This window comes from Melanostigma gelatinosum (genome assembly GCF_949748355.1).
Source record: "Melanostigma gelatinosum genome assembly, chromosome: 17".
In the NCBI taxonomy this organism is placed as follows: Eukaryota; Metazoa; Chordata; class Actinopteri; order Perciformes; family Zoarcidae; genus Melanostigma; species Melanostigma gelatinosum.
In genome coordinates, this window is record NC_136650.1 from 13,340,808 (window position 1) to 13,358,221 (window position 17,414).

At 45.5% G+C, this 17,414-nt stretch overlaps 2 protein-coding genes across 3 annotated transcripts in view; both read left to right on the forward strand.

Moving 5' to 3' along the window:
• clasp2 (cytoplasmic linker associated protein 2) overlaps positions 1-2,529 on the forward strand; it is a 52,131-nt gene extending 49,602 nt beyond the window's left edge. Inside the window, 4 exon segments of the mRNA XM_079288716.1 lie at positions 80-208; positions 319-525; positions 770-886; positions 1,202-2,529. Of these exon segments, the coding sequence (XP_079144842.1) occupies positions 80-208; positions 319-525; positions 770-886; positions 1,202-1,279 (531 nt within the window). The 3' untranslated portion in view covers positions 1,280-2,529.
• A 1,574-nt stretch (positions 2,530-4,103) lies between these two features.
• Positions 4,104-13,852, forward strand: ubp1 (upstream binding protein 1). Of its 2 annotated transcripts, XM_079288712.1 has the most exons (16): positions 4,104-5,082; positions 7,466-7,617; positions 9,049-9,125; positions 9,246-9,351; positions 9,463-9,569; positions 9,729-9,881; positions 9,990-10,100; positions 11,418-11,525; positions 11,831-11,934; positions 12,018-12,114; positions 12,332-12,425; positions 12,504-12,594; positions 12,698-12,816; positions 12,921-13,063; positions 13,421-13,472; positions 13,598-13,852. In XM_079288712.1, the coding sequence occupies exons 1-16, from the start codon at positions 4,967-4,969 to the stop codon at positions 13,633-13,635; spliced, it is 1,668 nt and encodes a 555-aa protein (XP_079144838.1). In that variant the 5' UTR covers positions 4,104-4,966; the 3' UTR covers positions 13,636-13,852. The 2 variants fall into 2 exon arrangements, with proteins under 2 accessions (XP_079144838.1, XP_079144839.1); XM_079288713.1 differs by lacking the exon at positions 11,418-11,525.
• Positions 13,853-17,414: the final 3,562 nt, after the last annotated feature.

Sequence of the window (17,414 nt, forward strand, 5' to 3'; positions counted from 1 at the left end):
TTTTTCTGTGATGACACATGTGCAACCAGGCCAACTTCAACGTCTTTCCTTTAAACTGACATCCTTGCAATTCTCCCAGCATGTGATCCGAACGCTGGCTCTGCGGGTGCTGAGGGAGATTCTCAGCAAGCAGCCCTCGAGGTTCAAAAACTACGCAGAGCTCACCATCATGAAGGCACTGGAGGCTCACAAAGACCCCCACAAGGAGGTACATTTTATTTTAAATCATGAGGACTTCAGAGAGCGTGAAGAGATGGTGCAAAAGTTATTCTTTCCTTTATAAAGGGACAGCAAATAACTTTGTTTGTGTTCCCGCAGGTGGTACGAGCAGCGGAGGAGACGGCAGCCATGTTGGCATTGTCCATCAGTCCAGACCAGTGTGTCAAGGTGTTGTGTCCCATCATCCAGTCAGCCGACTACCCCGTCAACCTGGCTGCCATCAAAATGCAGACTAAAGTAGTGGAGAGGGTTCCCCGCGAGGGCCTGATGAGCCTCTTGCCTGAGATAGTGCCAGGACTCATACAGGTAGCACACATACAGACATAGTTTAGTTGTGATGCTGAACATCATGATCCAGCACTATTGGAAGTATAATAGTGGGCTTATTATTTCTTAAAAGTTAGAGGAATTATTGTTTTTATGTTGGTAAAACTAATGCACCTCCCGTCCTCAAACCCCACACACACACACTCGCACATGAATACTTTGACTCCTTTGTTTTCACCAAAGTGTCCTGCAGGTTTGTAATCTATTGTCTCTGCTTGAACAGGGTTACGACAACTCTGAGAGCAGTGTAAGGAAAGCCTGCGTGTTCTGCTTGGTGGCCATTTATGCAGTGATCGGAGAGGACCTCAAACCGCACCTCAACCAACTCTCCAGCAGCAAGGTAACCTGACCCGTCAGCATCTGAGACAAGGACGAAGCACAAGCCAGCTGGCTTAAAATGAGTAGTTTCTCATCCGTGTTACCGTGCAAGCTCCTTGTGTCTTCACACGCCAAGTTATGAGGTCTGTGACGGGTTGAAATCAGGCACCTTGAGACACTTTTGAAGTACGGTAAACACCTTTTCGGTGTTCTAGATAGAGACCAGTGCGCTCTTTTGTTGCTTGCGATCCAGATTTTCACCATGTTATGACTTCCTTTCAACCTCTAGAGACGGACTTCTTCACATCTATCCTCTCGTCTGTTTTTCTGTCCGCAGCTGAAGCTGTTGAATCTGTACATCAAGCGCGCCCAGTCTGGCTCGAGCGGCGGTGAACCTCCGTCTGAGGGCCTATAGGAGACACGGCGCACTCCCACAGAACTGCAACTCTGCCCACCGAACATCAACATCAGTTCATGAACTCACACCCACACAGACCGAGAACAAAACAGACATCCTAACACTCTCTCACCGGAGCAACCTGCTTACAACCACACGTTCCCTGCACTCTGGCCAGCACACACACACACAATTCTCATACGTTTCCTGCCCCACTACAAGATTGGAGTTGCGATGGTGGAGAGGAGTGCTGTAGTTCTTCTGACCATCGCTGAGGATCCACCCTGATCTCAGACTGAGCTGAACCCTTAAATACAAACACACATTCAGTCACACCCAGGTTCATCACCAACCACTCAAGGATGAAGATATGAAATGTCCGTCCTCCGTCCCGAACACTACCGTCTCCCCTCTGCATAACATCTTGATGTCAACAGGAAGTGCGTCTGCGTGGTTCTCATTTTGAAGGTCCGGTTCATAGAACAGGGCTGAGACGAACGAATGGTGCCGTCTCACACACACATTTTCTCTCTTTCAAAAAGGTGCTGATTAGCCTAAAAGGTACGACCAACGAACCGTGCGCAGCACTGATGCGAGTCACAGCGGGTCACGCCTGCCCGTAGAGGAGACAGTACATGGGTTGATTCCAAGGTATGGGAGGTGTTTTGTGCTTGGCTATGCATGAGACTAAATTGAAGGGAAAAAAAGTTTTTATTTGGAGTTCGATCGACAGTCATAATAGTGTGACTTGGGGTTTTAAATTAATGTGAACAATGTCCTCCCCTTTCAGAAGAATTCATGGTGTCCTCAGTTTCTCCCGGCTCTTCTTGGTTCACTCCGTTGTTTTGGGCAACATGGGGAGGAAGATGGGTGCGTGCTGCTTACTACATGAAGTATGACGGGACATGGCTTATTATCACATAGTGGATATGTATCTATACATGATATTAAAATGGAATATCCAATAACTGTCATTTAGGAGAGTTCCCCAGAGGGGGGGTGCGCACCTGTGCCCATCCTTGTTTTTCTCTCTCTCTCTGTTGCGTTAGCCGTAGTCTCTCTCTCTCTCACACACACCTATTTTTTCTCTGCTGAGAAATTTGTAGAAATGTATTATTTACAGCTCTGAAAACAACTCGTCATGTCACCCTTTTCTCTTCTCTTCATCGTGTCTTTCTTTCCTTCCTCTTGTAACATTCTAGTTTTCACTGTGGTGTTTCCTCCGTGCATTTACAAAGCTGTGCTTACATTACAATAAAGAACTTGTACAGATCATGAGCCCTGCCTCTTCTGCTTTTTGTAGTGGTGAAAGGGTGGATAGAAATGTTAGTGACAAAAGGGATATATATATATATATATATCTAACCTTTGAGGAATCACAAGAACACTTCAGTATTTTTAATCTTGCTTTCCTCAATCATTTTGTCCATAGAATTTCTGAAATTGTTAAAATATTCCCATCACAATCTCTTAAACCTGTTCAAATTACTTGTTTTCCCAACTAAACCCAAACATTCAACTTACACACAAGAAAGAAAGGCAGAAATTCCTCACCACAGAGAATAATCACTTGTCTAACAACTCCTGTCCTGTCCTGTTTTTACTCAGGATTGTTAATTAATTGGTCGATCAGAGAGCTGTGATATGAAAAGGGAAAAGGTGAACAGCAGTTAATTAAGTGGTTTGGACTTATCCAGTCATATGTTGTGAATGACATTACGTTTATGTCTTACTCAACATAGCCATTGCTGAAACCGGTGCAGCATGTCATGTCTGCATCTGTTCTCTAAGCTGTAAACTGAGGAGCTGCTAAAGAGGATGTCAGAAACAGCACCAGCCTGCAATCATCTGCCAAAGTACATGCAGTTAATGTGCATTGTATGTTACTTTCTACTTCTGCAATTCAGGGATACATAACCGTGTATAAAGGACAACATGCTGTGATAAAGTACCCAACATATAAAGTACTTATTAACCAACTTACAAACTAACTCCACCTCGACCAGCTGCAACAGAACACGCTGCTTCCACATTAATGCCTAACAATCCAGTAACATAATATATTCAATCACTAAAATGGGTGCAAGTATTGTTCCATTATGTCTTGACTGTGTTTTACTCTTCAGCCTGACTATTGTGCGTAAACCATGTGCTGAATTGTGTGAGAAGTCACATGGGGGGGGGCAGTAATTAAAATCCTGGCGGGTCTTCCGTCTTGAGCAAAAATAGCGCGTGTACCCTGCCTCGGAATTTTTTATTTATCACCCAGACTTGACCGCGCGCCACGTCCAGACAGTATGTCGTCCAGGGTCCGACTGGTGGATAATTATTGACCAGACAACACGCCTGTAGTCGGCGAATGCAGACTCCTCCGTCGCATTGACATGAGACAGACACGAGCTCCTGATTGGACCCCATCGGTTCCGGGCTGAGTTGTGTGTATTATTTTTTGTTGTTTTTTTGGGAGTGAGACGTATTGTAGTGCCAGCTGTTTGGGACAACACAATGTTGTTCTGGCACACTGAAAACTTCAGAGTCCCCGAACACGACGGCATCAGTTATAACACGGTACGAACCTGATGAACCTAAATGTGAAATGTTTATTTACTTTATGACCTTGGTTATGTAATTATATTATTGCCAAAATAGCTATTCATTAACATAATGTTAATTAAAAACTATTTAGGTGCATATATCTACAGTATTGCTTTCAAAGTCTCTGTTTACAATATTGACTGTAAATGCATTTATTATACTTTCTGGGAGGCAGAGCGCAAGTACAGTTGGACACAATGACGGAAGCTCCAAGGTTTCTAATTGGCTAATTCCCCTGCGCTGGGTACAGAATGTCTGCCTCTGATTGGCTGATCGCCTCCCTGGCATCCTTCCGGAAGGCTGTCCAGTGAGGCTTCACGGAGCGACGGTTCTTCTGTATGCTGAGGGAGCCATGTTGATGCCTGGTTTTGTGTCAACCGCTGCACGTTGGATGGTTAAAGGACTGCGTCTCGAGGCCCGGGAGCCTTAGCGGTGATTCCAGCATCGCTATGAGAAGAGGAGAGCGGGTTGGGATGGTACAGGGAGCGTCAGAGGAGAGCTGCTCTTAGGGTCACGCGATTGATTCGAAAGCAAAGTGAAGTTGATGGTAGTTAGACTGCTAGCTAGGTAGCAACAGCTGTGCGGAGTGGGATGAGCCGTGTGGACTGAAACAAAACCCGTGTTTTCTGGTTGTTGCATTTTGTTGGGCTAACGTTAGCTTAGATTGCTTGAAGGCTCGTGGAACAACGGGGCTCGTGGATTCAGCGTAAGCTTGTTGCCTTTTGTGAAAGCTAGCTAGTTGTTAGCTAACGTTAGCATGCTGACAACCAGCTCGCATCTTTAACGTTAGTCACGACTAACGTTTGCTAGCTGAGTGGACCTTAACATATCGTTGCTTACAGACCAGTGGAGCACCGTGTCGTGTGTCAAAAGGTACCCCCGCCCTAAACCCCCGAGTGGAGATATGGCGATACATCCAGTCTCTGTGGAAAGCTACCGATTCGCTCGCCCAGCTTGCACAGCAGCGGCTAACGGGCTAGCAGCGTAACTTTCCTCTCACGGAGTCGCTCTAGAAGCTGCAGAGTCCACTTCCTCGTTAGCCGACCTCCTCGTACCTGAAGCAAGCTGGCGGCCCTCCGAGTAGAAGCCGAGGACAAGGAGCTGGGGCCGATGGTCTGGGTGCTGAAGATGGACGACGCCAGCATAGAGTCGGGGCTGGTGCACGACTTTGATGCCAGCCTGTCCGGCATCGGGCAGGAACTGGGGGCCGGAGCCTACAGCATGAGGTCAGAGTCCGGAGTCAACATGCCAAACCTAACACGTTATCGCTAGTGGTCGATAGAGAGCACAACATACTCTACTGTCTGGAAGTGTTAACATTACACCCCCCTCATCCCTGTGTGTGTTGTTCCCTTTGTACTGAGTGCGATGGCTTCTCTTTGTTTTGGGATTTGGAGCAGGGCAGTCATCGCAGGGTGCCACGATCAGGGACGGAGATTAATTCCTGTCAACCTCACCAAAGGGAAAAAGAAGGACACGTGTTGTACTGTGAGGGACAAATGCATAATATCAGTTCATGTTTTTGTTCAGGTTATGTGTGTTGCCAAAGAGAGATCTAAACTATGTGTGCATGTCAGGATAACGCGGGAAAAGTCTGCAGAAAAAAGCCTCGTTTTGGCCGCTGAGACTGGCAGAGTTACTAGAACTGGTCTATGGCTTTGTTTCTAAAGATCAGTGGTGTGTGGAAACAAAAGGCTGTGACATTATGTACATGGTGATGGGTCTGATTTTAGTAATGTTTGCTCTAAAATAGGTAATTGACTTCTGGTGGAAGCAGCAGATGCGTTCAACCATCCGTTTTGGAAAAAGTATAAAAAGTATTTTTCTTCAATTATTTCCGACTACAGTAATTGTGGAAGAGACCATGGGTATTTCAGACTGATGATCCACTACTACTTTATATAAACTGCATAATGCATCACTGTTAAATAACATGAACCGATTTATGTAAATATCTGGCCAAAGAATACGTACACAAACCTATCAATCGGACCAAGCATTCAATTCTAACTCTTGACACGACTCCACAGAGCGTTGACTGCTCGCTCAGATTTCTCAGCATTGAACAAGTCCAAACCCACCACAGGGTTCACCATTAAATTTCTGCTTTAGAGTTTTTGATCCAGTCACACAATCCTCCTCAGCAGCATCATGTCACTCTTGTTTGTATTACCCAAACTATGGCATTGAAAGGGGGTTGTTTTAGTATCACTATTGACAGTACAGGTATGTTATTGGAACACAATGTTTTCACATTCTAACCAGCTCTGCTAGCCGCACGCCACCAGTTTCTGGTCACTCAGCTGATTCCAACATTTGTCCCTAAATGTGGCGTCTTCTGACTCGGCTACTCGTTGATAATGTCTCTGTCGAGGATGGATATGTTTCCTGTATCTGTCTTTGGTTTAATGGTTTAAGGAGGACCGTGTTGGCATCAAAGGGGACATTGTTGTAAACCACCTGTTCAATTAGTAACTCTTGGTCTGTGTGCACCGACTTGTGTAATAGGTTATGAGAGGTGTTGACATTTAAGCCCCCAGGACCTGCATGCGTCTTTGTGACGCGACTGTAGGTGGTTCACCAACACTCGAGCTGCGGGCTGCATGTACATAAGTGAATTTGTGGGAAAACAAAGAGTGCGGTGGTTGTCCGTAGCTTCAGGAGTGGTGCTATCTGTGGGATGTGGGGCATGTGTGGAGTCAGCAGCTGGTAGGAACAGAATGTCTGTGTGTTTTTAGTGGAACCAGCTCACATTTCAGGAAGCAGATGTAGTTTTCCTGGGTAGCAAGTTGGTTCTATCTGGGCACCAACTCTGCAGACAGAAACACAGCAGCAAGGGATTTGATCGAGCAGGCCTGCTGTTTGAAAGAGTCTGTTGTTTGGAGCAAGGTGCTGCAGGAATGTCTTGAAATTGTCAATTTTATTTACCGGTATTTTAAGTTTGGCTTGGGTTCAGAGCAGCATCGTGACTTGCCAAAAAAAAGTTCCCCAGGTAATGAGATGACATGGTTTGTGTGGATAGGACTCCTTTTCTGCACGGCCACTGAGATCTACACACACACGCGCTCCAGTTCACTGTGAACTCATGCAGCATTTGTCAGGGTGAGCCGAGGACTGGTCGGTTGTCTACAGTGGCTGCCAAGTGTGAGAGATAGTGTGTGTCAGCAGCTCAGGCTATCTCTGGGTGTTTTTGTTCATTAATCCTGCTGCGGCCTCATGCATATATAATAAGAGAGCCGTCTGATCGATGGGGCGCCTTCATCACTCCTAAAATAAGCCCATCTATTTAATAATTCCACGCTATGAGGAGGTAAAGTGTTGTCATGCCAAAAATGAAGCATGCAACAGTTGGTGCAAACAAATTTGATGTATTTTGTTTGTTTTTTTGGGAAAGCTTCTGCTTTAAGTGAGGTCACAGTGATTGTGTTGCCATCAGGATGGCAGTGGAGCATTAATAAAAGCTTAAAACTTTATGTAAAGGTTACATATTGAGAGGCCAGAGATGCACAGGTTACTTTGAAGCTGTAGTTCTTTCCTGATGATTGCTGCATCACATCCCTGCTGACTTCCTGTTTTGTGTTTCTCTCCTCTTTCTTCTGTCTCTCTCAGCGATGTGCTGGCTCTGCCCATATTCAAGCAGGAGGACTCCAGCCTTCCATCTGAAAGCGAGACCAAAAACACCCCATTCCAGTATGTGCTGTGCACCGCCACCTCGCCTGCTGTCAAGCTGCACGACGAGACGCTCACATACCTGAACCAAGGTGAGACACACGATACCGGCACTCAGGAGAAAGTTGTTTTCGACTCAAGCCGTGCATAGAAACTTTATTGGTGTTTGATGTGTGGATCGGAGACACGCGGTACACAACCATCATGTAATATCAATAAATAATGAACACATCACTGATTTGGAGATTTACTTTATTTTTGATGGCACGAAAAGGGATTCACGTCAACGGAGGAACTGGCAACCTCCTAATTTTAACGGGAAGCAGCGACATATGTGACTGATGTCTCTATATGCTTCACTGCAAGACAAGCTGTCAATTATTGAGCCATGTTTTCATGGAAAAAAATAAGGATTTAATTTATTCATACATAAAAATGGAATTTCTAATTATGGAAACACACAGAATTGCTAGCGCAGCAAAACAAAAGTCAATTCAGGTCTTTTGTTTGCTGATGCAAAACATTTTCCAAACTGCAGAGAAGCCTGTTATAAGACGGTCTGGTCGTCCATGTCATTAGGTCAGGATGCACTTTACTGGAACGTATATAATATAGTGTATGTCACCTTATTGTGTAGTTAAGATTCAATTTGTAGGTTTGGTGGAGAGGGGGGGGGGGGGTCGTTCTCAACATTGAGATGGTGTGAACCTGGTTAAAATACCTCTGATGTGTTCACGTAAAAACCTTGTTGGCATTTCCACAATCAAAGCAGAACAATGTGATACTTTTTTTTCTTTTTCTTTTTTGTGCAAAGAATGTTCACATTTGAAGTATATTTTTGTGTTTTGCTCGTACAAGTGCCCAGCCCATGTTGACACCAAATACACTGCTATCAGGTGGAGCGATGAACACTGGCTCCACAATGTGAATGAAAGTAGAACCCATGCAAGAAGAGATATGGCATCAACTTGCGTCATCCTTCTGCAGCACGCTCATATTTCAGAATCATGACAAAACAATAAACAAGGTTTGGCCTTTGTGCTGGCAGTGCTATCCATCACAGCATCTTTAAAGAGGAGGAGTCAGGGGGTGGGGAACTGCTGACTTTTTATCTTAATCTTCTGTCGGGAGACTGTCGGTCTCGCTGTACAATCTGAGACCAAGATTTCTCTCAAATTGTCATCTTTTGTGTGGGAAAACCCCAAATCACACATTGTAGAGGGGCTTTTCTTTCCAGCAATACATTCGAAACCCAGAGCTTCATCTTAAGCTCTGCAATTAAAGTCTGCCTCTGTTTAGACATTTAAATCTTTTATAATCATACGATGTCAAACCATATAATGTGCAATAAAATAATAAACCACCTAAATTACACAACAAACTAAAATAAACTATCCTCTCTGAGGATACCATTAAAGGACAGGGAATAGTTACGTTTTTAGTGGCTCTCATTTTTTGCACCTCCCATTTCTTTCTTGGCGTTGATTTTGTGGTCTCTCTCTCTCTTGCTCTCTCGCTCTCAGGCCAGTCTTACGAGGTGCGTATGTTGGACAACAGGAAGCCAGAAGAGCTACCTGAGCTCACCAACAAGATGGTGAAGGTGAGAGCATCCTCACAGCTGGAGGGGGGAAAAATACGTTTACTTCTTACGTCAAATACACTTCATACCTAACTGTGTGTGTGTGTGCGTGTGTGTGTGTGTGTGTGTGTGTGTGTGTAGAGCATCGTGCGTGTGGTGTTTCATGACCGCCGGCTGCAGTACACGGAGCACCAGCAGCTGGAGGGCTGGAAGTGGAATCGTCCTGGCGACCGTCTCCTTGACATCGGTAATGAAGCTTGGCGATAGATGTTTACTTTAAACCGTGTGTGTGTGTGTGTGTGTGTGTGTGTGTGAGATGTGGAGTTCAAATATCTGTGTGTGTGTGTGTGTGAGACAGATATCCCCATGTCAGTGGGCATTGTGGAGCCGAAGACTCACCCCTCCCAGCTTAACGCTGCAGAGTTCCTGTGGGACATGAACAAAAGAACTTCTGTTTTTGTGCAGGTAACACACACACACACACACACACACACACACACACACACACACACACACACACACACACACACACACCAGCTCTCTTTTGTGCCATCTGTTGGGAGAGCCACTGAATTTCCACATCAAACACATATTTTCATCTCACTTGTGCTCACTTGTCTGCAGGTGCACTGCATCAGCACAGAGTTCACTCCCAGGAAGCATGGAGGAGAGAAGGGCGTCCCCTTCAGGATCCAGTTTGACACGTTCGCCCAGGGAGACGTAGGAGAGTACACGGAGCACCTCCACTCTGCCTCCTGCCAAATCAAAGTATTTAAGGTACACACTCGTTCTCTCATCGGGGGGTGGGGGGTTATACCCCAACATGCGGCGGCACTCGCAGCAATATTACATCTGTCTTGCTCTTCTTCGCCACTTCCTGTTTAGCCAAAGGGGGCGGACCGTAAGCAAAAGACAGACCGGGAGAAGATGGAGAAACGCACACCTCAAGAGAAGGAAAAGTACCAGCCTTCTTATGATACCACTATCCTGTCAGAGGTCAGTATGCAGCTGCTCTGGACCGTCAAGCCTTACAGATGCATGGCTCTAGCACCAACTAGGCTGAAGTAGTAGCAGGCATCCAGTTTACATTTTTCATTTGGGTCGTCATCCATGTTAAAATGTATGCACCCAAGTACGTGAAATATATGTACGCGTTAGGTGAAGGGCCATGCTATACTGGTGCTCTACATCACTGCCAACCATCTTGTCAAACGTGTATGAATGAGTGTTGTCGTCTCGTCCGTTGTCGGGCTGTGACTTAATTTCTCCAGGCTCAGGGTGACGTCAATGAAAACACTCAAGTATATTCAATTCACAATGTTTTAAAACGGAGAAAAGAAGTAAATCCTCACGTATAAAAAGCTGGAACTAGTTGCCAATTCATCTTCTGCCAACTATTACATGAATCCATTGAAATAAAGGAAAAACTACCAAACAGCAGTCCTTTTAAAGGAGCTACCAAATTCACACGATACCTTTTTATTCCTTTGCTATTCTTGTTTTCATCCTTTTACCCCCCCCCCCCCCCCCCCCCTACAGCATATAGCTCTTGAAGTAAAATGCTGTTTGCTGGTGTTAGATGGGGGAGCTTCTCATAGGCACATCAATGAACCACCACAGCAGTCTGCTCTTGAACTGCAGTGCATCAAAATGTGATGATGATACAACTTGACATAGCAGTGACAGATGTGGTGGACGTCCTGTCTCGAGCGCAGGTTTGAAGTCCCCTCGCGTGCATCTCTCTAGCTCTCTGTAGCAACATGAACGGAACCAAATGGCCGCTTGGCAGACGGTTTGTTGTCTGGTATGCTTTGGAAAGTGGTTGGCAGTAATGTTAAGATGCAACCCCCCCCCCCCCCCCCCCCCCCCCTCCCCCCAGAGTGCTGTTAGTTGTTTAGCTTCGGTGGATCCTGACGCATCTCGTCTCGTGGTCTAGTTTAGTTCGTAGAGGTCGAAACAATAGACACAGTCTGCTGGGTTTTTCCCCCCCCCCAAGAAGCAACGGTGGTCTTTTTGTCAGGTGAGGGGTCCCATGTCCACAATAAAACAGACTAAAATGTTAAAACATGCAGAAACACCTTTTGATTGGGCTGTTAAGTCTTTATCATTAAGTATAGATCACAATGTTCTCTGTGTCTCAGGTTTTTATCACGGCTTTTATTGGTGGGGGGGGAGAGAAAAAAAAAGAAGCATTTATTGACGTTTTAAAATTGTCTACACTTTGTATGCCACCCTGAGACTGCCCGCAGGTTATTGGTTGTGTTTGTGTGTCGGTCACTGGCTGGCTAACCTCTGCTGTGTGTCTGTACGTAGACGAGGCTTGAACCCATCATAGAGGATGCGGGTGACTACGAGCTGAAAAAGTCCAGCAAGCGGACACTTCCCGCTGACTGTGGCGACTCCTTGGCCAAGAGAGGCAGTGTAAGCACCCTGCTCCCCTCTCCTCCCCATCACTCCATCCACAGTCTGCCCCCCCCCCCCTCTCCTGTAGACACCCGGCTGCAGCCTGAAGCTTGTAGACCCCCAGCCGCTGCGAAGGAGACGTTTTTTTAATGCCATGTATTTGACATTAGGTGGGATGGAGGCGGTGCAAAGCTAAATTCCCTTATCCACCCTTGATTTTTCCACAACCTTTTTTTTTAATCTGTTGGGGAGTTGGCCTGCAGTGTTTATTGACCCAGTGAGTCTGATTAATTGTGTATTTATATATCTGTGTCTCCCCTCAGTGCTCCCCGTGGCCAGACGCCTACGTCAGCCCCAACCAGGCAGCTACTCCCTCCTTCTCCTCCACCCCGCTGTCCACCTACACAACCTCCTCAGTACCAGACAGGTAAGTGTGTGAGTGTGTGTGTGGCCTGATGCTGAGGTGTGTGTTGGTCTCACCTCTCTTAACCACCATGTCTTGTGTTCTAGTGACTCGTCCTCACCCAATCACCAGGCAGACCCCGTTAGCCATGGCACCCCGGAGGTCAGCCTCCAGTCTTCTCTCCTGTTTGAATTGGTGGAAACGGTAAATCATTTCATGTTTTTTCAATACAGAACTTTAGACAGGTGTTGTTTTTGACCTTTTAATTCTTCAACCATTCATAGAAAATGATTGTTGGATCAGACGTTCCATCAAACATTAACTACTGTACAGTACAGTGGGATTCCACACTGTGGAAAGTTTAACTCCAGGTGTGGACATGTGTTGACACCGTGTGCCTCTCTTGTCTCTCTCTCTGCAGCAGCTGAGCCCCACCGCCTCCATACAGGACGCACAGAAGTGGCTGCTGAAAAATCGCTTCAGCTCCTACGCACGGCTCTTCTCTCACTTCTCAGGTACACACACACACTGTCGAACACACTGCAACGTTGTGACCGCGACAGTACAAGTGACCTATCCAACTTGTTGTTTAGGTTCTGATTTGTTGAAGCTAACCCGGGACGACCTGGTCCAGATTTGTGGGCCAGCAGATGGGATCAGACTCTTCAATGCACTTAAATCCAGGTGTGTGTGTGTGTGTGTGTGTGTGGTTGTGGTTGTGTACACCTGTATGAGCATTATGAAGGGGCCAGTGTGTTGATGCATTAATTATTATGTTTGTGTGTAGGTCAGTGCGTCCCAGGTTGACTGTGTACGTCTGTCAGGAGTCCCCCCGAGAGAGCCCCCTGCTGGAGAGACAGGCCAGCAATGAAAATGGAGAACACAGCATTTCCTCTAGTTTACACGGTAAACAAGCTCCGTGTCTGTCAGCAGTGCAACGCTCACATTAGTCCACGGAGCAGTGCAGTGTGTGTGAATGTTAACATCTCTTCTGGTCTGTTTCTGTGTAGTGTATCATGCTCTGTACCTAGAGGACCTCACAGCTGCAGAACTGATCCGCAAGATGGCATGTGTGTGCTGCCTTCCACTGGGAACCATCAACCAGGTGTACAGACAGGGTCCTACAGGCATACACATCCTGCTCAGTGACCAGGTACCCGCACACACACACACACACACACACACACACACACACACTGCTCCTCTCAGCTTCAGTATTAGGAGTGTCACACCCTCAACCGTGGAGGGCTCTTTATTCAGAGGGATGTTATCAATTAGAAAATCTGTCTCTCAAATATTGATTTGTTATCGATTAAACATTGTAATATTGGTGGATCGGGTCATGGGTAAATGTCAGGACTGGGTTTGAGACTCACTCACTCTGTACAGAGGAAGAAATAACATGTGCGTCACTACTTTGTGTGACCAGAAACAACTCAAATATCACTGATTTACATGTGATTTACATATGTACTGCCTCACTCCTGCTTTTATGTTTTGTTGTTTCTAGATGGTTTACAACTTGCCTGACGAGAGCTGTTTTTTGATCAGCACTGTCAAAGGTGAGCTCATAATGCATCAGTGGCCTTTGATTCGGCCTGTACCGAGGCTCAGTAGATCCTTTTTTGTTTGACAAGAATTGAATCTCTTCCCCCCCCCCCCCCCAACACTTGTCTTCCTCTCCCAGATGAACTTGGCGAAGGACTCCATCTAATCCTGAAGTAGTGAGGAGGACAGATGGCATCACCAATACTCCACCCTCTGTTTTGGAGCAGAAGCCTCCCTCTCTGCCTCCCTCTCTACTCCTTCCTCGCACTTCCTCCCGTTCTCTCTGAACGATCGCTCGATGGGAAGCAGTCAGACTGCGCTAAAGCCTAAAGCCATGTAAATGTTAGAATCTGACATGGGTGTGTCCACTGTTTCATATTGAAAACACTATTAATGGAGCTGTTCAGTTAAAAGAGGAGAGACGGGGGTGGGGCGGGGATATGGTGTATGTATTTTGATTTTATTATTTTATTTTTGTCTTTTTAAATAGTTTCCATGGGGGAGAGGGGGGGGGGGCTCCAGGAGAGAGGGGCGAGTGACATTCTGTCCGACAGGAGAAGGAAAGAAAGCAGTTTCCTTATCGCTCGTTTCCCTTCTTACACAACGCGCTCAACCAGCACGAGGCCAGTATTTTGATAACCTGTACTGCTGAGCAGCATGCGATCTCAACATACTAACCCGCTTCAATGGGGGGGGTTGGCTTAATAAACCATTTATTGATCAGCTGAGCTTGGTGACTCCCTGAAATGTCCAGGCTAAATGTGTGGGTTTTGACACCAACAGTAATTAGTTTGTTCTTGTCAGACGGACTGATTACATTAATTATTGTCACATAGTCGTGAATTTAGACTTCCTGCCATATCTCTCTCTGTTGACATAACACTGAGCTCAACTCTCTTCACATTCGTCCTGTTCAGCCTGCGCTTTTACCGTTTTTTTTTTTAGTTGATGCTTTATTTAAGGGTCAGCTGTTTCTATTGACTTGTTTCTGGTGCCATGGCGGCTTTTTAGCTCGATCTTTTACTCACTTTCACAAACACAGTGCACATGCACCTCATCTTTGACTCCTCTGCTCTCTGTGCTGACTTTGAAACACTGGTTTAGAGGAGTGCGCTTTACGCCTTCTGGGATTTTTGCCATAAAAATGCAGAAAGAGGAATAAAGCTGTATAGAAGACTGACATGCAGAGCATTAACGCCTATCCAAAAACCTTCTATAATGTGGACCAAACGGGTTTTAGATTGATAGGCTTTTATTTATTTTCTTTTGAGGAAAAGCCTCATTGGCTCTGTACATCTTGGTCATTAGAAGCATTCGTAGAATTGATCCGATGGAGAATGAAACCCTTGTGCTTGTGCGCTGCATGTACATAGTAATAAACACTCCCTTCCAGGTTCATGCCCTGCGAGAAACAACCCATCACACGGCGGGCTGGTGGAAAAGTACCACAGCGGTGGCCTGGTTTTAAGTCTTATCCTGTAGACTAGAAAATCATGGCAGCTCCTCATCCATCTTCAAAACCCTGTTTTTAATGTAGCCGAACACAGGAAGTGCAGGTCATGTTTTTTCGAGCTCCCTTTGAAAAGTGACAGGAAATCTCACGCAGGTCTTCAGAGTCCCTGTTGGTTTAGTTGACCCCCTTTTTTATTTTGATACACGTCTGGCAGTGTTGCAAGTGCATACAGTTTGCACACCTCCAAGTGTCAGAATGTGTGTGCATGTGTATCTACTTTTTTTTTTTTGTTCTTGCAAAGAAAACTTAATTATGTCAGTAGTTGTCATAAACTTCTTCCTGTTGGTTTGATGAAACTGTGTTTAGCTTGCTGTTTAGTAAAGAGCATGTGGAAGATGGGGGAAGGAGGGAGTGAGAGATCATTTGGTTCAGTAGAACACCTTGTTTTTCCACGTCAGAGACCAAGTCTGCACTGAGAAATCACAAAACTCAAGCTCGATGTGTAGTCGGTAGTCCCACAGCCACACCCTTTTTCTTACCCGCCTATAAGAAGGAGAACAAAACACACAAAAAAAGTGTCGAGACTGAAAAGCATCCATGTTTTGTCTCACCGTGCGCCAGAGCCAGGACTGTAGCTCTTGTAGTGTTTACAAGGACACGAGTACCACAGTGTTCAGTAACGGAGCGGATGTGATACCAAGTCAGGCTAACTCTGGTGAGCATCTCTGGTCCCCTGAAGGCCTGACCAATCATCCTGTGTGTGTGTGTGTATGTGTATGTGTGTGAGAGAGGGACTGGGCAGGAGAGGTGACCACTGTTCATGTACAGCCTAATGTCAATGATGATGCTTCTCATGTGCACAGTGTCGTATGCTGGAGATGTACACAACCACATGTGCTGGGAATAAATGATTTCATAACTTTCTCTGGTGTCCTGCTATTCTATATTTCCTTCCTTTGTACCGTAGCATCGTTTGTTTTTGACTCAAGAGGACAGAAAAGGCATGGTTGTCCACTCTTAAGGGATACTGCAATTCACACTGAACTAAAGTATAAATGCAACTCTTCTTTGTGTTTCCATCTTTCACGAGTTGAAATTTGTACTTTTTCTATGCACACAAAAAGCTTGTTTCCCTCAGTGTGTGCTCTTTGTTAAAATCTGTGCACCCAATAAAAGGCCACTCAGAACAGACGCACTTGACACAACTATAGAGCGACAGAATTTTGTTCACAGATCTTTTCAACATGGAGTCGTGCACCACACTCGGCATGCCGAGGGCACAGCCCGTTAAAACCTGCGACATGCGTGGCATTGTGTTGTGCGATAAAACTGCACATAATTAAAGTGGCTTTATTGGGGCCAACCCAAAGCGCACCTGTGTCATAACGATGCTGTTTAATCCGCATCTTGATGTGCCACCTGTGCCTGTCGGGGGGGATTGATTATCTCAGCAGAGGAGAAGTGCTCCTCACCACGTGCTCTATCAAATGTGTGCAAAACAAAAACGGATAAATAACTTAATGTGCACAGAAAAAGTATTTTATTTTTAGATCCTCCTTATCTGGTAAACGCCCATTTCTTTCAAACTGCATATCTCCATTTTGTAAAGTAGGCTTTCTGATGTCTCCAAGCCCAGACAACCCTGATAACATCTGGATCATTCCCTCAGACTTCGAGAGCTCTTTCAAAGCATCACGGGATATTATACAGCTGTTTTAACAGGTTGATAAGTAACCTCTGAGAGTCCAGATACACTCAATTCAGATTTCCCTATAAGGCGCAAAGAACAACAATTAATGTCTGTTGTGGTATTGCATGAAATCAAAGGTGACAGCCAAACAGTGGCCCTTTGTTGCTCTATAATTCGATTACAGGGAGCGGTGACTCATATAGTTTGTTGAGCACAAAGCACCTGCCAAAAGGTATTTCCCAAACCAGATGTTTAGGATCCAGAACCATGCTACCTTTCCCCCCAGCAGTTGTATCAGTGGCTGAATTACATCTGGGATGAAGAGTGAATACAGCTGTTGCAATCAATTAGCAGACTAAAACTAGTGGACCGCAAACAGCTGGTAGTGCAGCTGACTGTCTCAAAGAGCGTGTCATTGAGTGTAACCGCATGTGTTGTTTTACAGGTTACCCAGTTGCTTCTGCATTATAGCCTTTTTTAATTTCCCATCTGGTTTACCAGTCATATCTATCGTTATTGTGTTTTGTGTTTATACGGTTTTGCTTAATCGCCCTTTTTTGGGAACCGCCCTGGAGCTAGAGGCTCCCTACTGGGCCCTAAGCCGTCCAGGTTCACCGTGTAGCAAATGGTTTGTGGTAATTTGATCAAGTGTTTGAAACAGATGCAACACTATTTGGGAATAAAGGAATATGCAGTATTATAGCACAGAATAAACGGACATGATAAGGTCCTGTAAGAGTGTGTTAAAAAGACTAGTTATAAGACATTAGATATGTAAGTTGATATTTATAGAGATCCAAAGTGTTCACATTT